The sequence below is a fragment of the Microcebus murinus genome, chromosome 29, assembly GCF_040939455.1.
Source record: "Microcebus murinus isolate Inina chromosome 29, M.murinus_Inina_mat1.0, whole genome shotgun sequence".
NCBI classification, from domain to species: Eukaryota; Metazoa; Chordata; class Mammalia; order Primates; family Cheirogaleidae; genus Microcebus; species Microcebus murinus.
Genome location: NC_134132.1, coordinates 2433349 through 2454942, shown reverse-complemented (window position 1 = coordinate 2454942; position 21594 = coordinate 2433349). Strand labels below are relative to the sequence as shown.

Genomic DNA, 21594 nt, shown 5'->3' with positions numbered 1-21594 from the left:
GTGGCCAGGACTGCACGAGTCTGCAGCAGCGACACGGGCTGCGTGGTCCCCTTGCTTACCTTTCCCTGCAGGAAGAGGCCCTGCCGGGTCTGAGCTGGTCCCACCCGGGGATGGAGTGGTGGAGGCGAGGTGTCTCCCACCCTCCCGCCCCACGTCCTCCCTTTTGTGTTCTGCAGGATTCCGCTGCTTTGAGCCTGCTCTCCAGAGCTCTCCTTTAGTTATTGTGGTCGAAATGTAAATTGTTTATGCATTGCTTTGAGATTTTGTGTGTGGGGAGGAGAGTACACGAGCAGCTTCCAGTTGCTTATATTGCTGATGTCACTCAACAGGAATCTATTTTTATTTTATAATGGTAAAATATCATATCTACGTTTAATTGCTCATAATTCACATTTTATATGGCATTGCCTTACTTATGCCTCATCCCTGAAACAGGTCCTCCATAAAATAATCATCAATTATTTAGTAATAGTTTTTCAAGTATTAATAGTTGTAAAAATATAAATTTTCAAGGAAATTAAAGCTAGGTGCATAATATGAAAGAAAATATCAAATGTAAGAACTATGATATATTCAAAGATTAAATACATATTTGCTCATATTTATAGAAAGGAAACAGTACTAGTAATTCTGTGGGATATAATTCTGTGTCAAGTTGTATCTAAAACAGAAATACTAATTATTTTTAATAATATGCCTATCCTTGATCCTATGAATAAATATTTCACAAATTTGGTATTTTAACATCTTTGAAGACAATATATGTGACTAAAAAAGTCTTTAATCTGAAAAATCAAATTATTAGGGCTGTCAAAAGAAGTATAAAAAGTACCCTGCTAATAAATTTGTTAATTCATCTTTTGGGGGATGGGGAATCTGGGTTTAGTCTTTAGCCACAATATTCATCTGAAGTTTGAATGTAAAGAAATTAAATTGACTTTTCTTGCAGTTTATAGGACAAGCCTCATCTTTTTAGTCCACTATTCAAATAAATTGTCTATAATCTGTTTTACAAAAGCTAGTTTATATAATTCAAAAAAATAAAATGGCCTAAATGAGCTTCTTATTACATTAAAATCAATTACAGTTATAGCTGGCATTTTGTAAGCACGATTTCTTTAAACAAAATGAAAGCTACTTCAGTCCCTCCTTCAGGGGAACTGACAATTTGGCAGCTCCCCAATTCTCCTCCACCTTTGACTTCTCCTTGATAGTCAATCCACGAAGCAGAGGGGAAGGGCTCCTCCCAGAACGGCGTCAGCCCTCTCTGCCTGGATGTACCATTTTTATGTTTTGTTTTGCTTTGTTTTTCCTAGTGCATGCCCATTTCTAGGCTTTGCAGATATAAATAATAAAAATATAGTGATGAGGTGTAATAAATGGAATTAATATAAAATAACTTCTTTATCAATGAGATATATTATGTAAAAGACAATTAAAATTTAAAGGCATAATAATTTGTTTCAGCACCCTTAAACACAGGAGGTAGAAGGTAGAATAAGATGATTATTTGGGACATTCACTGTGAAAATGGTATTAGAGACACTCATAATTTTTATTTTTTTTTCCAATTTTTTTAAAGTTACATGATCCTCTAGGTTTATTTCACATTTTATATATATAAAAGGTGACGGGGATGGAAAACCTATGAGATTTGTCATTTGCATATGTACCAGGTAAGATATAGGAAGATAAAAATCCCCTACATAATTATAATTTCAAGACAACATTACCGTTTTCCCCTGCCCAGTGATCTTCAATTCCTGTTGCTCCATCACCCCAAATTCATTCCGTTTACAACTAAGCGATGGTCAAACACGAGCACTTCTTAGAATGATAACATTTTAGATTGTTAACTATGATTTATAACATCATCTTTGTGGATGCCAGGACCAGACTTTGTCAGAAACTACAGAGAAGACACTGTGTTCCTCTGGGAGAGGGCAACAGCAAACCAAGAACAGTGAGTTCTGGGCAGAGCAGGATTTCACAGCTTTGTACATTCGGTGGAGCTGGCTCTGCTCACTGTGACCACAAAGGCATCCAGGCTTATCCTTGTATGTTCTCCTGGGCTGTGTTGTTTTTAGACCCAAGGTCTCCTAAACATTTTAGTTGCCATGTAATATTTTCCCTTGTACTCTTTCACTCTGCCCTCAAACTGATTGGTCTCCTTTGTTTGATTCTTGGTATTTTGCCCATGAGGATAGAGAGAAAAAAAAAAATAACTTACCTGTTATTTTTGTTGTTTTGATTGAACTCTGATTCTCAGCTTTAGAGGAAAGAAAAGAAAAAAAAATGACAAAAATTAAAGGTTGACTAAAATGTTTGTACTCTCATATTTTCTTGAAATAAAAAAATTAAAAAATAAATTTCTGCTGGAGTGCAAGTCTGAGTGTAGACTGCTCGTCCGGCTCAGCACCGAGACTCCAGCGGCTACAACACCATGAGGCGGACCAGGCTGCAGTGGAAATACATAGCATGGATGCATGAGAATAGAAAATAATGACAATAACAAATAAGACTAATTCTACCTACCTTAATTCAATTTTTTATGGAAAAATGGATACTTTTTAAATAATTGTTAGTTGGATAATAATCGCTACCAATTTTAAAGCAATTCTTATGATTAGTTTCTCATATTATTGGTGGATGTCCATAAGGGAGATATTATTGTTCTCATTTTGCAAATCTGCAAACATTAGCTGAGAGAAATAAAATTGCTTCCTTGAGTGTAGAACCAGGATGATAATTAAGTTCTGTTGGTTTTATATTCCATCTTCTTTCACTAAAATGGATGGCTTTTCCTTCTGCTAAATTGCTCCAAATCAAAAGCTCATGTAAGTAATTCCTACTTTTGAGAACTAGTTAAAATATTTTTGAACAAGGCATAAAGCTGCATTTGGAAGATGCAGTTAAAATATTTATTAGCTGCTGGAGGATTAGGGTACAAGGGAAATCAAGTCCTTTGTTCCTCTTACTATTAGGTTGTAAACTTTCTTGTTGATAGAATAGATTGAGTGAAAAATTTTAAACTTGTATCATATAAATTTTAGGACTATCCTTTAATTGAATTTTTTTTCAGCATTCAAAAATGTATAATAATTTTAGAGGAACATAATGTGTAAAAGAAATATAACTATGCATTAAGACCTTAAAAAACCTTAACCTTAAAAAACATAACATATATCCATTTAAAATCCTTATATTAAGTGTCCTAAGAAGTCTGACTTTTATGTATATGAATGAATAAATTGTTATTCTGAGCACAAAATTCTGCAAATCTCAAATATTTAATTAAGACTGGAATATATATATTATATTTATACACATATATTTTATATATACTTATATATTACATATACTTATATATATTTTATATGTATATATGTTTATATATAAAATTTTCCACCTGAAATCAGAATTATATTTTGAAGATGATAAAGTATTTTCATATGAATAACTTTCATGTTTAGACTCAGTTCTGTGGATATAAAAGTTTAATAGAGATGAATGCTATGGAATATGGCTAAAGTTGTAAGAATTAATGGTAAGTAAAGACATTTGCAATTATTCCTGGTTTTTATTTACAGCTTTCAGGAAACACATGTGTTTTGAGAAAAGGCCACGCTCTGTTTATAGGGAAATGAGGAAAGTCAAATAGCAAATGAGCATAGTGTGCTTCTTTTAACCATTCTCAAATTTGGACGTTCAGTAAACCGTAGTCAGGATGGCTGGCAACTCTGTTGCTTTTGATTCTGTAATATGAAAACGAAGTCTTATGAAATGTAAATGAACTTTGAAACGTTGATCACATTAATACAAAGCTAAACTTTACCTGAACATTTAGCTTCTAAATCAGAAAGCTCAAACAGCAACACAATAAATAACTTTGGTAAATATTCTTATCTTACAAAGAACATTGTGTTTCTAACTAATAAATTACACATAATGGTATGACTAACAGGCACCGGAGAAAGCACATATATGGCTATTCCCTTATATAATTCCCTACTGATTTGCTGTAGAATAATTTGTGATCAATTCACGTTTTCCTTACCATTTTTCCATATGATGTTGCCTGAGTGATTGGACATGAGATTATTTCTGGATTGGCTAACCCATGACTTGTGACTGAGACTTTACTGTCCTGAGGATTCCTCATGTATCTGCCTATATGTGATGATATAAACTAGTTAAAAGTATTAATATATAAGCAAAGTTATGATAAAGTCTCCAAATAAGTATAATAGACAGTGCAATTCACAAAAGTAATATTAAGACAAACAGTGCAATTCACAAAAGTAATATTGGGGGGAATTAAATGAGAGATTCTAGAAGTTAGTAGTAGATAATGACATTAAATAAGATTGAAACATTCAATGAGAAAGTTATTTCTTTTTCAGCTTTCTTGCAGTTTACTTAGTTACTTCAATGAGAAACTTTTAAAATTTCAATTTGATGCACATGTCATTAATATGTAGCATGTGCTTATCTTTATTTATTTTTTAAATGGGAAAGAACATATCTTAAACTCAGCCTTTGGCAAGCAACAAAACTAGCTAGAATTTTGTTTTGTTTATAGTATAGTGATTTTTATAGCTACTGTTGTTTATTTATTCCAAGCAAAACTAGTTTTTCATTTATGGTAGTTTTCTTTGCAAACAACTTTAAGAATATAAAGTGAATAAATTTTTAAAAAATACTAAATAAATGATAGTACCGGTAATATACCTCTCTGGTAACACTCATGAAATTGTCAGAAATAGTGAGGAAAAATCCTGTGGAGGTCCTTGATGGATGTGTAGAATTTAAATCAGCAATTGGAAGAAGGAAGTGGGGGAAGAAGGCATAAAGATTATACCAATGATGGGGCAGGATAAAAAAACACACAATCAAGAATAAATTTGGCATGGTGGGCAATAGCAAGAGGACCTCCCTGGTTAGAATCACGGGGTTATTTATATTCACTGAGTCAATATCTTGTCTTATATTTATTGAACAACTGATGCATCCAATTGAAAGCTAGTTTTCTAATTCCTTAAGATGCTTTATGTAAAACTGTCACAAGAACAATATAGAATAGTGAAGAGTTTATGGGGTTTGGGCAGGAAAAGCAGAGTTTAAATTTCATCTTTTTAATTCAACCTTGGCAAGTCATTTGATCTCTCTGAGCCTGTTTCCTTATTTCTTAAACTGTTATCATAAATATCAGCTTTGCCTGGCTTTTGTAAGGATTAATATTAGTAAAATAAGAGCTACAATGTATTGTTTATTTGCCAGATACTGTTTTAAGCTTTATAGGTTTTATTCCTTTTCATCTCCACAATGATCCTGTGAGATTGTAATCTTATTATAATTATTTTACAGAATAAGAAACTGAGGCACAGGGAAGTTAAGTTGCTGATCAAAACACACAGAAGAAATAAATGATTGTGCTATTTTTTTTGACCCTAAGCAATCTGCCTTCAGAATCACTATTCATAAGCAATAAGCTAATTACCTCTCAGCGGGACTGGAGTGACCAATTTTTATTTTATGACGGGTGTGGTGCCTTGGAGAACAAAAGCCTGGGTATAAGCCATCCTCATGTTCAGCCAGCGGCATATGTAAAATGTCTATTTGGTTATTGTAAAATTATCTATGCTTTCTCTATAAAAATAAACTCCATATTAAACAAGGATAAATTATGCAAAAAGGAAATATATTCGATCATCTATTTTTCATATATAAACACTAACTCCTGCTTAATGACCTCCTGGTTGCTTATAAATGTTATTTATTTCTACTTAACACAAGCCAGATTTTCTCTTCAGATTTCAAGCCTGACTATGGTATATTCTGCTATGGGAGCAGTGGTTCTGGCTTGGCAAATCTCTTAGTGGCGTTTCTACCCAAGTACTTGCTGAGTAGAGTTCTGCATTGGAGTTATGCCCACCTTAATTTACCAACTATCTGCAATCTCCTTCCACTTTCTTTCCTCAGCCAAGTCAGAATTCACTAAAGGGAGGAAGAGCAATCGTCCCTCCTTCCCGGCTAATTCCTTCCAGCATGCAGGATGACAGCTTTCCAATGTGGTTAGGGGCCAGAATGACTAGATTACCAGCAAGAAATGCATCTGCTTTGCTTGCTCTCCTCTATCTCTTCCTTTTTCCTTTCTCTTCCTTCCTCAGAAACCAACAGGATATGCATGGGAAATGAAACAAGAAGAGTCAAAGAGGATGCTGTGATTTCAAGTCATTAGCAAAAAATAGGAATCAGGAAGAGGAGATTTGTAGTTTCACGAGGCAGTCTTACACCCTGTCCCTCTGCAGTTTAGCTGTTGGAGAGCAGGGGCTCCGATGCTTTCTTTGAATCGCGCCCCAGTGCCCATCGAGGTAGCCCTGCATAGAGACGGTGGTAAATGCGCAGATGATGAAACCCAGGTGTAGCAGGGGCTAGTACAGGGACCTGGGCTATGGTGAGTTAAACGGTGACATGCCCTCCCACCCCCCAAAAGATATGTGGACCTGGAACCTGGGATTTTATTTGGTAAAAGAGTCTTTGCACATGTGATTAAGCTAAGGATCTTGAGATGAGATCATTCTAGATCAGCGGAGGCTCTAAATCCAGTGGTGAATGTCCTTATGCAGGGAGAAATCCAGGAGTGGTGGTTTATGCCTGTCATCCTAGCACTCTGAAAGGTTGAGGTGGGAGGACTGCTTGAGCTCAGGAGTTTGAGACCAGCCTGAGCAAGAGTGAGACCCCATCTCTAGTAAAAATAGAAAAAACATTGGTGGGCATGATGGTATGCACCTGTAGTCCTAGCTACTTAGGATGCTGAGGCAAGAGGATGGCTTTGAGCCCACAAGTTTAAGGTTGTAGTGAGCTATGATCATGCCACTGCACTCTTGGGGGTAGGGGGCAATATTGAGACTGTCTCAAAAAAAAAAAAAGAAGAGGAGAAGACACAGAGGAGAAGGCCATATGAAAATATGAAGACACAGAGGGAAAAATTTAGCATGAAGATGGGGATGGAGGTTAGAGAGATGCATCTACCAAGGAAGAAATGCCAAGAATTACCCCAGTCACTGGAGTGAGGGGAGAGGCATGGCATGGATTCTCTCTCAGAGCCTCCAGAATCAACCCCGCCCACACCTTGGTTTCAGCCTACTGCCCTCCACAACTGCAAGAAAATAAATTCTGTTGTTTAAGCCTCCCAGTTGGTGCTACTTCATGACAGCAGCCCTAGGGAGCTATTAGGTCATTAAATATGAAATGTCTGATTTTAAATCAAAAATTCAGTTTATTATATCTCAAACAAGAAGCAATTCCATTAAGCAAAGTATGTGGCTAAACTGTCCACACAGCTCTCTGCTTCTTTTTTTATTGCTTTTTTTTGAGATTGAGTATTTTTTGAGATACTATTTCAACTTCATTATTGATTTTACAACAGTATACTTGGAACCTTTCTCCCATCCTGGCATTTCTGCCATTGGTGTTACATATTTTACTTCTACATATATTTTAAACACTCAATACACTTTTGTTAATTTTTTCAACAATTATCTTCTGAAGAGACTAAACATGAGATAAAAGTCTTTTGCATTTACTCATGTATTTACTATTTCTGATGCTTGTCATGCCTTTATTTAGATTCAGATTTCCATCTGCGTCGTGTTTTTCTCTTCCTGAATGTCTCTACTGGTAATGGATTTTCTTAGCTTTTACACGTCTGGAAAATATTTATAGAATTCAAGGGTGACAGTTTCCCCTTCCTGCACTAAAGGAGTCACCTGCTTGTTTCCTGGCGTTCATTGTTCCTGGTGAGATTCTCCTGCCTTTTCTGTCTCTGCTCTTCTCGACTTAGTGAGTCATTTCTTTTTCAACAGCGTCTTTCTAGATTTTCCCTTTATTTCTGGTTTTCCATAATTTGATTATGATGTATTTTCTTCCTGTTTCTTCATCTCGGTGCTCGTTGAGTTTCCTAATTCTATCACATTTGGAAAATATTTCTTTAGATATTTTTCTGTCCATGCTCACTTCTTCTTCTACAACCTCAATTATATGTTTGTTAGGCCCTTGGATACTGTCCCACAGCTTACTGACGTTTCATTCTTACTCTTTCAGCCTTTCTTGATTTCTTCTTTTTCTAGTTACTATTGGTATGTCTTCATGTTCAAAAACAAAATTTTAATTTTGTTGATCTAGTCTATGTTTGCTTTCTAATTCACTAAGATCTACTTGTATTTTTACTTTTTTATTCCTTCTACATTTTGGGGGTTTATTATTCTTTTATTTTTCTGGCTTCTTGAGATGTTTGCTCAGATAATTAAGTTTGAACCATTCTTTTTCTTCCCTAACATATACATTTTCGAGCTATAAATTTGATTGTAAGACTGGCTTTAACTACATTGTACAAGTTTTGATATGTCATATTTTCATTATCATTCAATTCAAACTATTTGCTTATTGTCATTGAGGTCACTTCTTTGACTCATAGATTTTAAAAGTTATAAGCATATGATAATCTTTTAGTAGTTATTTTTTTATTTTTTGATGTCTAGATTAATTCCTCTGTGATCAGGAGACATACTATGCATTATTGAAATCATTTAAAATGTGTTGACAGTGGCTTATGACACAGCCTACAATCTATTACAGAATCCTTATTTATTTGAAAATAATTTGCTTTCTTCAGTTGAGGTGCAGTGTTCCATACAGGTTCATTAAATTAAGTGTGTTAATTGTGTTGATTTACTCTAAATCAATTCTGATCTTTTGTCAGCTACTGAGAGAGGTATACTATTAAAATGTTCACTAGAGTTGTGGATTTGTCTTTTTCATTACATTTTTGCTTTACACATTTTCAGGCTACGTTATCACATATGTAAACATTTTAACTTGTTTTATTTTCAACTAAATTAAATATTTTAGTACTAAGAAATGTCCTTACGTATCCCGATTTAATTTTTTGCCTTAAATTCTAATTCAATTCTGATATTGGTGTATGTTTACCATTTTTATTTAATTAAAGTTTTCAGGGTGTATCTTTTTTTCATCCTTTTAAATTTAACTATTGCATGTCTTTTATAAGCAGCATATAGTTGGATTGTTGCTCTGTGTGTTTGTGTTTCATTCTGACAATTATTTTTTTTATTTGAAACATCTAGAACATTGATGTTTAATTCATTATAGTTACTTATATATGGCTGGGTTTTATTTACCATTTCATTGCTTCTCTGCCTTTCAGCTAAAATCAAATATAGTATTTATCATCTTCTTCCTTGTTTTCTATTTGTCTGCTGTATGTTACTGTTTAAATAACTTTTTTTAGCTTTATTCTGAATTGATTAAACATTTTTTAAATGATTCACTATTTGTATTTATTCTCGATATTTCTTTCTGATCTATTTCTGGCACACTGATTCTCTTTCACCTGTCTCTAAGCTATTATTAAGTATACCCATTGAGTTCTTAAATTTTACTTATTAAGTTTTAACTCTAAAATGTTCATTGTGTTCTCTTTCTGTCGTTTTCTCTCCTCTAGTGAGATTATCAATCTCCTCTTTTATTTCCTTTGAACACATTATGAATATCTAATAAATTATATGTATATATATCTTTTGTATATTTGTTTCTATTATCTATTGTCCTTTTTCCTTTTGGTTTTCAATCAAATGATCTTGTTACCCATACTATCTGGTTAAGTTTTATCTAGTGCAAACTATGGTACTTACCAATATAGTAGAAATAATTTGAGGGCTGGGATGATGTTTTCTTGTAACTAAGAGTTATGTTTTTCTGGGTGCCCTAGGCCCACCATCTATTCTAACTCGTCATAACCCAGGAGTCCAGGAATTGAAACGATTTATACTTGAGCTGCAGTGTCTGAGGGCACTGAAGTTTATTTCTGGTTCACTTTTACTTAGCTCTTTGAGATTCCCAGCCATTAAAGAGAGGTTTCTAAGAGCCCCTCTCCTTCATAAGTCCTGAATTCCATATTTTCAGTCTTTCCAACCTTGAGAGGAGGTCAGTCAAAATCTCCCTTCAATTTCCAGCTTCTTATCAGCCTATTTGGGAATCAGCAGATTACTCTAGAGGAATAGCTGCCTCTAATGCCAAGCCAAGCTCTATCTGTGAATTTCTTTCTTCTCCCAGGAACTTGGTTTCATAATCTATATTATCTTATTAAATCTTAGTGCTTTCAACATTTGTGTGTGTATATATATATATATATATATATATATATATATATATATATATATTTTTTTTTTTAAATATCAGCTAAGAAAAAGTGACCAGGGCATTACAAATGTACACATTCTCTTTTTTTAATTTAATTTTTCTCAAATTCTGTGGGTACAAATATTATTAGGGTTACATATCTTGCCCCTGCCCCCACTCCCCACCCCTCTCTGCCAGAGCTTCAAGCGTGTCCAGTCTTCAAGTGGTGCACCCTGCACCCACCACGAAAGTGTGTACCCTTCCCCTTCTCCCCCTTCCACCTGTGTGTATGTGTATATATATATATACATATATATATACATACATACATATAGTTTTGCCCAACTTTTAAAAATATTCTGAATAGGAGGAGGTATAACATTACTGGAAGTAGACTCGGAATTGATTTTCTAAAATTCACTACCTGGCTCTATTTTAAAAATTGTGGTTGAAAACAGAAAACACAAAATTTACCATCTTAACAATTTTTCAGTGCCCAGTACAGTAGTGTTAATTATATGCACATTATTGAACATTTTCATCTTGCAAAACTGAAGCTTTATATTCATTGAACAATTCCCTGTTTCTCCCTCCATCCAGACTGTGGCAACCGTCCTTCTGTTTCCTGTTTCTAAGAGTTTAGATAGCCCAGAGAAGTGGAATCATGCAGTATTTGTGTTTTCTAGTAACTGGCTTATTTCACTTAGCATAATGTCCTCAAGCTTCACCCATGCTATAGCACATGACAGGATTTTTTTTTTTAAAGAATGAATAATATTTCACTGTGTGTTTATACTACATTTTAAAAATCCACTTATCTGTTTATGGAAATTTAGGTTGTTTCCTCCTCTTGGCTATTGTGGATAATACTGAAATTAACATGGGTGTACAAATATCTCTTAAACCTCCTGTTTTCAATTCTTTTATATATACCCATAAGTGTGACTGCTGGATCATAATTTCAATTTTAATTTTTTATGGAATCTCCATAAAAACATTTTCCATGGGGGCTGCAAAATTTACATTCCTGCCAACAAGACACATGGGTTCCCATTTCTTCATATCCTACCTAACAGTTTTTATTTATTTGCTTATTTTTGATAGTAGCCATCCTAATGGGTGTGAGGTTGTATATTATTATGGTTTTGATTTGCATTTCTCTGATGATTAGTGATGTTAAGCACCTTTTCTTATGTTTGTTATCCATTTATATACCTTCTTCAGAAAAATGTCTATACAAGCCCTTTGCCCAACTTTTAACCAGGTTGTTTTTCTGTTGTTGAGTTATAGGCATTCTTTATATATTCCTGACATTAACCAAGGGGTGGATACATGGTTTGCAAATATTTCCTTCATTCTGTAGGTTGTCTTTCCATTTTTTGATTGTTTCCTTTGCTGCACAGAAGTTTTTAAGTTGTGTATTTTCACTTGTCTATTTTTCCTTTTATCGCCTGTGGTTTTGGTGCATATTCAAGAAATTGTTGCCAAATATAATGTCATGAAGCTTTTCTCCTACCTTTTCTTCAAGGGGTTTTACAGTTTCAAGTCTTATATTTAGGTCTTTAATCCATTTTGTTTAACGTTTGTGTATAGTATAAAGTAAAGGCCTCAATTTATTCTTTTGAATGTGGATATCCAGTTTTCTCAACACAATTTTTTTTTACATTTTTTATTTCAGAATATTATGGGGGCACAAGCACTTTGCTTACATAAATTGTCTTTGCACCACCTGACAAGCGCGCCCATCCTCTAGACAGCATGCACCTCATTGTTTATCCTCTCCTCATTGTGTAGCCTTGCAACTCTGTTGAAGTTTATTTGATTAGACATTGAGGTTTATTTTGGGGTTCTCTATTCTAGTCTTTTGGCCCATATATCTATCTTTATGCCAATATGATATTGGTTTTAATTAAAGAAAATATTGCAGAATAAGGTACCATATTGTTTTGATCATTGTTGCTTTGTAATAGATTTTTAAATTAGGAAGTATGTTTTTCATGTTCAAGATTATTTGGCTATCTGGTTTCCTTTGAGATTCCATGTAAACATTAGGATTTTTTTTCTATTTTTGCAAAAAAAATTCCATTAGGATTTTGGTAAGGGTGGCATTAAATCTGCAAATTGTTTTAAGTAGTATGAACATTTAACAACATAATAAGTCTTCCAATTTGTGAACATGGAGCGTCTCTCCATTTACTTGTTTCTTCTTTAATTTTTTCAGCAATATTTTGTAGTTTTTAGTGTACAAATCTTTAATCTTCTTGTTTAAATTTATTTCTAAATATTTTATTCTTTTTGATGCTATTGTAAATAGCCTCGTTTTTAAAATTTCTTTTAAGGATTGTTTATTGCTAGCGTATAGAGACAGAGCTGATTTTTTCTTGTTTATTTTGTACCCTCTATCTTTGCTGAATTCATTTATTAATACTTGAGCAGGGTTTCTCTCTCTCTCTCTCTCTCTCTCTCTCTGTGTGTGTGTGTGTGTGTGTGTAATCTTTATAGGGTTTTCTACGTATGAAAGCATATTATCTGAAAAGAGAGATCATTTCACTAAATCTTTTCCTGTTTGGCTGTCTTATACTTCTTCTTCTTGCCTGATTACTCTGAGTAGAACTTTCAGTACCATGTTGAATAGAAGTGGTAAGAGTGGGCATCCTTGCTTTTTTCCTGATCTTAGAGGGAAATCTTTCAGTTTTACACTGTTGAGTATAATGTTAGCTGTGGGCTTTTCATATATTATCTTTACTATGTTGAGGCAATTTTTCTTCTATTTCTGGTTTTTTGAGTGTTTTTTTTATCATGAAAGAGTATTGAATTTTGTCAAATGCTTTTTCTGCACCAATTGAGATGATCATGTGGCTGTTAGCCTTCATTCTGTTAACGCAATACATTACCTTGATTGATTTTTGTATGTCAAACCGTCCTTGCATTCCACAAAAAAATTCCACTTGCATCATGATGTATAATCCCCTTAATGTGCTGTTGGATTTAGTTTGCTATAATAGTATTTTGTTGAGGATTTTTGCATCAGTATTCATCAAGGATGTTAGTCTGTAGTGTTTTTTTCTTGCAGTTTCTGTGTCTGATTTTGGCATCTGGGTAATGTTAACTTCATAAAATGAGTTTGGAAGTATACCTTCCTCTTCAATTTTTTTGTAAGAGTTTGAGAAGGACTGATATTAGAACTTCTCTAAGTTTTTGGTGGGATGTTCCAATAAAGCTATCTGGTCCTGAGACTTTCCTTGTTGGGAGATTTATTTTATTTTTAGAGACCTTTTCTCTAGTAGGCTCCATAGTAACAGTATTTGGGATCTATAAGCTTTTCAAGGGCCTTGGGAAATCTTTGATGTCTCAAAAATTATTATTGCAATATAAGAAAAAAAAGCAGCAAAATATAAATTAATAAATGTTTCAATTGATATATCTACAAAATGAATACAGGTTGAACATCACAAATCCAAACATCTGAAATCTGAAATGCTCCAAAATTCAAAACTTTTTCAGCACTGACATTACCCTCAAAGGACATGCTCATTGGAGCATTTCCGATTTGGGGCCACCTTACTTCATATAGTACTGTTCTTTTTCTGAGAATATTTAAAATGTACTTAGTAATTTTCAAGTATACAATACATTATTACTAACTGTAGATACCACGCTGTAAAATAGATCTCCAGGACATATTTCTCCTGTCTAACTGAAATTTCATACCCTTTGACCAACATCTTCTCATTCCCTCTCTGCTTTCCAACCCTCCCTCTCTATTCCCTCATAGTCACTGGTCTACTCTCTGCTTTTATGAGTTCAACTTTTTTTAGGTTCCACATATAAGTGCAATCATGCAGTGTTTTGTTTTTGTGCCAGGCTTATTTCACTGAGCATAAGGATTTCCAGGTTTATCATACAATGACAGATTTCCTTCTATTTACAGGCTAAATAATATTAATATTTCATTGTGTATATACACTATATTTTCTTTATCCATTCATCTGTCAATTGACACTTCGGTTGATCCCATAACTAAGCTATTTTGAATATTGCTGCAATGAACATAGAAATCAGATATCACTTTAACATACTTATTTTATTTCCTTGGATATACACCCTGCAATGGGATTGCTGGATCATTTAGTAGCTCTATTTTAAGTTTTGGGAAACCTCTATACAGTTTTATATAATGACCGTACTTAAATTCCCATCAACAGTGTACAAGTGTTCCCTTTTCCCCACATCCTCACCAACACTTGTTATCCTTTGTTTTTGTGATAACAGCCATTCTAACAGATGTAAGGTTGTATCTCATTGTGATTTTAATTTCCATTTTCTTGGTGATTAGTGATACTGAGAAGTTTTTCATATGCCTGATGATCATTTATATGTCTTATGAAAAATGTCTATTTAGGTCTTTTTGCACCTTTTTAAATTGGGTTATTTGTGTTCTTGCCAATAAGTTGTTTGAGTTCCTTACGTATTTATATGTTACCCTTTATCAGATGTATGGCTTGCAAATATTTTCTCCCATTCTGTAGGTTGTCCGTTCACTTTGTTGATTTTTTTCCTTTTCTGTGCAGAAACATTTCAGTTTGATGCAATTTCATTAGTCTATTTTGGTTTTTGTTGCCTTTACTTTTGGGGTCATATCCAAAAACATCATTGCCTAGACTAATGATCAAGAAGCTTTCCCCCTGTGTTTTATCCTACTAGTTTTACAGTTTCAGGTCTTTTGGAAATGTAAATAAGATCTTATCATTGTGCTACTCTCAACCTTCCATCACACTATCTATTCCATTAGGATAAAATTCACTGTTCTTGCCATGGTCTACCAACCCTGCATGGACTGGCCCCTGCTTCCCATCCTGATGGCATCCACTACCTATTCTTCCCTTCATTCCTCTCACTCCAATCATAGATGCCTCTTTATTATTCAAACAACTTGAATCCATCCAAGTATCAGTGCCTGCCCACTTTTTATTTTCTCTTCTCTGAATTCTCTTCCTCAGATATCTGTATGCTTACTCTTTTGCTTTATCTAGTTCTCTTCCCAATGTCACTTGTTCAGAAAGGCTTCCTTGAGCACCATGTGAAAACTGGCACCAGCACCATCACTTGCTTTTTCTTTCCTCTGTTTTATTATTGTTTAGACTATGTCTGACTATTTGATATTGAATGATCAATATTTAACTTATTTATTGTCTTTGTTTATCCATTGATGGTAAATTCCATTATGGCACTGTCTGTCTAATATACAAATATTTCTCACAAGCTAGAATAATGCCAGGTATACAGGTGATCCTCTAAAAGATTTTTAGTGAATAAATTAATTTCTTAATTAATCCAAGGGCCCACATTTTTTAACAATAAAATTGAGCACTGAATTAATGAGGATTTCTATCTTAAAAATTCTAGGATTTTTAGGAATTTATATCCTGTAAAACAGTAGAAATACACATAATTCTAAGACAATGGGAAAAAATTAGAAATGTTTTGATAATGTGCTTCTTTTCTGATCTGCATTTCACCTTTCTGGGGAATAAAGCAATAAGCCTCACTAACATTTCTACTCTAAATCAAACCTGTACTTGTTCCAGTCTTGAGATGAAATGTCCGTAATGTCTTTGTCTGACATTCCCTATCCAAGGAGCCATTGCCCATATGTTTAAGAGAGAGATGAATCTTCAGCTGTTCAACTTTCTCCTAACAGTAGCTCATTTTGTTTTCTATCTCTTTGTCCTGACTTGTTTATTCTGAACGTGTGTGTATGTGTCAAGAGTGGAGAGGGAGTGATGCTATAGTAAATGGGAATCTGGAAGAAGTCCTGGTTTTATCACTTGCCAAATGGAAATGGGTGCAAACTCATTCCATCAAGTGGAATCCATGCTGGGCAGCGAGCCTCTTGAAGACAGAGAGATATCTGGGGAATAATGGCTGCCTAAGGACTGTGTTTTAAAACTAGTATCTAAAAGACTTAGTATAGAGCTGGTTAATCGAAGCTGCCCTCAAATACAGAGGGCAGAAGTAAATACCCTTATTTCATTATCTTGCTTTCCAGGGTATTTCATTTTATAAGAAGTGGCTTTGATGTATTTTTTAACTACTTGGAAGAAATCCATTTCAAACTGTGTTTAGAAGCTAAATAAATAAAACAATCCCTAGAACTGAGATGCAGAGGGCATTTTACTTCATGAATTAAAGTGAAATTAAGAGTCTTAAGTGACTCATGGTGCTGACCACATACTTCTGTGTGAGTACTAATTTTAATAAATCACAGTTCCTGAATGACATTTTCCTCCTCATCAGTCACTGAGTGGGTATTTAATGCAAAGTACAAATTATTTGAGTTTAATCTTCTGAAAACTGCTGTACACTTTGCAGGTACATATATGGTTTTATTCTTGTTTGTATTAGGGGCCATCATATGAGGTAGATAAGTTTTGATTTGCTAGATGTGCCTTTCAGATATGTATTGCCTGTGAAATAGGTTCTACTTATTAGATGCCAAAACCCTACTATGAGAAAATATTCTGCATATGAAAAAGAGTTGGTCCTGCTCTTAAAATTCCTCTGTGGGGTGACTGTCCCATGAAAAAAAGTTTTTAGTTTATAATTATGGTGTGAAATTGGACTTCCTCTGGGCAAACTTCCTTCTGTTGTGCTTGAGAGTATTCCAGTAAAAAGGAGAAACATGGTGTTCCCAGTGTTTCTAGTCAAGAGTAGGCCTTGGACAACCGTAGTTCCCACTTGCCATCTCTCTCTACTCTAGAAGTCTCCCAGAAAGAGACATAGAGACTTTAAGTCATCTATCACTGCTTCTTATTAAGGATGATGGGTATGCTAACAGTACATTCATTATTTATAATAAGTGATATCCGATAAGGCTACCTGGCAGATTCCTAGTTTTTCTCAGCAGAATATTTGACTATGTGAACAGATCATATCACAGAGGTTAGAATGTGGAAAGTGCTTGTTGGGAGGAAACTGGACTGGGAAGCTTCCAAGAATCAACGGGGTCTGGGGTCTGCTTTTCTCTCTACCCCTCAAGAACGATTTGAATTTGCTCATAGGATCTGTCGTCTCCCCACATACACTCCCTTCTTCTCTACCAATTCTACTTATTTGGAAGATCTGCTTCTCTTTGTCACAGAAATGCACATGAATCACCTTGACTGTCTCAGAGTTACTGTACTAAAACTTTGTAGTTTCTGCTCCTTTGGCTAACTCACTCTTTGTTTGTTTGTTTGGGTTTTCTAGTTCAGATCACTCAGAAAGAAAATTTGATTGGCTGAGCCAAACATTTTCTTTCCTTTTGTTTTTCAACAAAGCTTTATAAATATATTATTTACATAACATTAGATTCACTCATTTTAAGCATACAAGTAATAATTTTTGGTAAATTTTGAGTTGTGCAGCCCCCACCATAATCCAATTTCATAGCATTTTCACCAACACAGGACACTCCCTCGAGCCCATTTGCAGCCAATCCCCATTCCCACCTCCAGCTGCAGCTGCTTTCTGTCCTATAAAAGTGTCTTTTCTGTATATTTAATATAAAAACAATTATACTATATGTCATTGAGCATAATGTTTTTGAAGTTTACCCTTGATTACTACAGCTTTAGAGTAAGCTTTGAAATTGGGTTGTGTAAGTCCTTCAATTTTTTTCTCTTTTCCAAAAGTGTTTTAGCTATTCTAGGTCCATATTGTTTTATCATTTCTGTATAAATTTTAGGATCAGCTCATCAATTTGTAAAAAAAAAAAACAAAACAGAAAACATGGTGAGATCCTGATAAGAACTGCATTGAATGTATTAGTCAATTATTGACCAACTTGGAGAGAATTTTCATTAATATATGGAATTTTCCAATCCATGAACATGTAATGTCTCTTTATTTAATTTCTCACTGAGATATTTTATAGTTTAATATATAAATCTTGCACTTCTATTGTTAAATTTATTTCTAAATATTTTATACTTTTTTAAGGTGTTGTTAATGGAATTTTTCTTAATTTTATTTGGACTGCCATTGCTAACATGCAGAAATATGATTTATTGTTGCATATATATTTTTTTGAGACAGAATCTCACTCTATTGCTGGGGCTACAGTGCCATGGCATCAGCCTCACTCACAGCAACCTCCAACTCCTGGGCTCAAGCGATCCTTCTGCCTCAGCCTCCCGAGTAGCTGGGACTACAGTCATGCACCACCATATTTTTAGTTGTCCAGCTAATTTCTATCTATTTTTTTAGTAGAGACAGGGTCTCACTCTTGCTCGGGCTGGTGTTGAACTCCTGACCTCAAACAGTCTGCCCGCCTTGGCCTCCCAGAGTGCCAGGGTTACAGGCGTGAGCCACCGTGCCCGGCCTATTGTTGTACATCTTGTATCCTGTGATACAAACTACTCTTTATTGCTTTAGTGGTTTTATTGTGAGTTGCTATTAAAAACTGTTATATTTGTTCCTTTCCAGTCTAGATGGAGCTATCTATTATCCATTGCCAAATGTACTGTCTGGAACCTCTGGCTACAATGCTGACTAGAAGTGATGAGAATGGAAATCATTGCTGTGTTTCAGATCGTAAGGGGAAAATATTACCTTTTATTATTAGGTGTGATGTTAGCCTTAGGGTTTTGTAGATGTCCTTAATCAGGTTAAGGAAGTTTCATTTTATTGCTGGTTCATTGAGAGTTTTTCATGAGCGGATGTAAGATTTTGTCAAATGCTGTTTATGAATGTACTTATTCTACTATTATGGTGTATTATGTTATTTGATTTTTATGTGTTAAACCAACCTTGCATTTGGGGAACAAACTCACTTGTTCATATTTTATTCTTTTTTATGTGCTACTGAATTTTTTTGATAATATGTTATTAAGGACATTGCATCTATGTTAACGAGGGATATTGATCTGTAGTTTTCCTTACTTGCTTTTTCTCTTCATTCCTTTCTAGCTTTGGCATCTGGGTATTACTACCCCAGAGAATCACTGTGCAGTGTTCCCTCCACTTCTACTTTATGAAAGAGTTTGGGAAGAATTGGCATTGTTTCTTTTTTTTTTTTTTTGAGACAGAGTCTCACTTTGTTGCCCAGGCTAGAGTGAGTGCCATGGCGTCAGCCTAGCTCACAACAACCTCAATCTCCTGGGCTCAAGCAATCCTGCTGCCTCAACCTCCCAAGTAACTGGGACTACAGGCATGCTCCAGCATGCCCAGCTAATTTCTTTCTGTATATATTAGTTGGCCAATTAATTTCTTTCTATTTGTAGTAGAGACGGTGTCTCGCTCTTACTCAGGTTGGTTTCGAACTCCTGAGCTCAAATGATCCACCCGCCTCGGCCTCCCAGAGAGCTAGGATTATAGGCGTGAGCCACCACGCCTGGCCTGGCATTGTTTCTTTTGAAAATATTTTGTAGAATTCACAATTAAAATGGCTTGGAATTTTCTTCATACAATATTCAAATTTTTATTTCAATTTTTCTAATTATTATAGATCTTTTCAGACTTCTATATTTTCATGAGTCAAATTTGCAATGTATTTCTTTCTAAAAATTTTCCTATTTCATCAAAGGTGTCTAATTTGTTGGTTGAGCTGCCCTTTTTGTGCCAAGTAATAACATAGATTACTGCCCAGCCTTGGTGGCCGTAGTGGGACAGAGTATAACTGTAAAAAACAAGGTTGCCAAAGGGTTGTCCTATTTGGTACAGACGGAGAGAGAAAATAAGTGGGGCATGATTCGTTGGCAATCGTGAGCTGAAAAGCCTTCTGAGGTTAGTCCTAGCCAACACACTAGTGTGACACATCAGCACAAGTCCCCATACTTACTCTCGTGTTGGAAACTTTGTGACGTTGAGGCAGCAGTAGCGTGTGGAGGATTTGGCACTGCTGTATTTGTGGTGGTGGGCTCATTCTTCAAGACACCATTGGCTGTGGCCCCTAGTTCGGTAAGGAGAACAAGCAGCCATCAGGGTACAACAAATCACCAGTCTCATTAATATTCATATTAACATCCAATTACAACTTGAAGATTAATTGCTGAAAGTCTTCTGACCAAGATTTAGAAAGCTAGCATTTTAATATTTGCCTTTTGGTGATACAGTTAATTACTATAAAGAAACTGGAGGTATGTTAGACTGTCCTAGGTACCTGCTATAGGCAATCTCATTTGATCATTACAACAATCTTATGAATTAAGTCATCATTATGACCATAACTCTATGTGGACTCAGAGAAATAATTTCCCATCAGTCATATAAATTGTAATAGGAGAGAGCCATGACCTAAATCCAAGCCTTCCTGAGGCAAAAGCTAATCACTCAGTTACTCTGGGACGAGGAGGGCAGAGCAGTGGCAGTAGTTAATACGGCACCATGGTTCTCATGCTGCCCGGGACGGAGGGGATTTTCAGGCAGGTGGAATAGCCAGGGGAGAAGGGATAACAGGAAGAAAATAGAATTCACTTTGAATTATGCTTAGTTAATTTTTTTGAAGAAAGAAAAAGAAAAATTAACAGCAAAGAAAACATAAGCTGAGCATTTCAAAAATAAGATTGATATAAGATGACTTGAAATAATCTATATTTGCACAAATATTATACAAGCAAAATGAAAAGCTCTTCAGACTTTTCAAAGTCCAGCATGGGGAACTAGCAAAGGAAAGGCAGCCACGCCATTTGGTTCTTGCTTGGTGTTAGCTAGACACGATGTTAGCCGGAGATGGGGGGAGGCGGCTTAGTAGATTCCTATCACAGAGCAGGATAGAGCAAGAATTGCTGGAACCTTCCTGAAGTGCCAGTCAGCTTCCACTCTATGGCAACAAGCATCTACTCTGTAATGCAAATTCTTGGTGCAGTTGAGGGGTTCATGCTGGAGACACTGATAGTTTGCAAAATATCTCATAGACAGCAAGCAGATAACTATGTCTTCCTTCAGGTAAAAACTCTTTAGGAATTGGGATGCAAATAGAAGGGAAATAAATTTAAATATAGACTACAGTGCTAACCTTGCTTATGAAAAATAATGAGTGGAAATAGCTACAAACTTGAGACATCTTGAAGTATTAAATTGAAAGGGAAACACTTGAGCAAGTAGAGGCATGTCTTATTGTAGCAGAAAAGCAGAATTGGTGTCCATGACAGCATGAAAGTGGGAAAGGTCACCCAAGGTGCAGAAACTCAACTCAATCCTACAGAGAAGAGACCTTGACTCCAAACTTCCCCTTCAATGAAAACCATTGCCTAACACTAGGAGAACGTGAAGGAGAGGGGCTGATTCATAATTATCTTGGAATTGTTAATGTGAGTGAGATTCATCTTGTATATTTTGGGGAATTACATTTATTGGGAGAAACAATAAATGGGGGCAGTAAATAGGAATTTAATGTATGGTTATAAAACT

The 21594-nt window shown here is 35.0% G+C and overlaps 1 protein-coding gene across 1 annotated transcript in view; it reads right to left on the bottom strand.

The window, feature by feature from the left end:
- The window catches only part of EMCN (endomucin), a 97890-nt gene that overhangs the window by 34834 nt on the left and 41462 nt on the right, over positions 1–21594 (bottom strand). The window contains exons 4-5 of the mRNA XM_012738392.3: positions 20024–20134; positions 2231–2269 (exon numbers count right to left, since the gene is read on the bottom strand). Coding sequence (XP_012593846.1) covers positions 2231–2269; positions 20024–20134 — 150 coding nt within the window. The remainder of the gene's footprint in view (positions 1–2230; positions 2270–20023; positions 20135–21594) is intronic.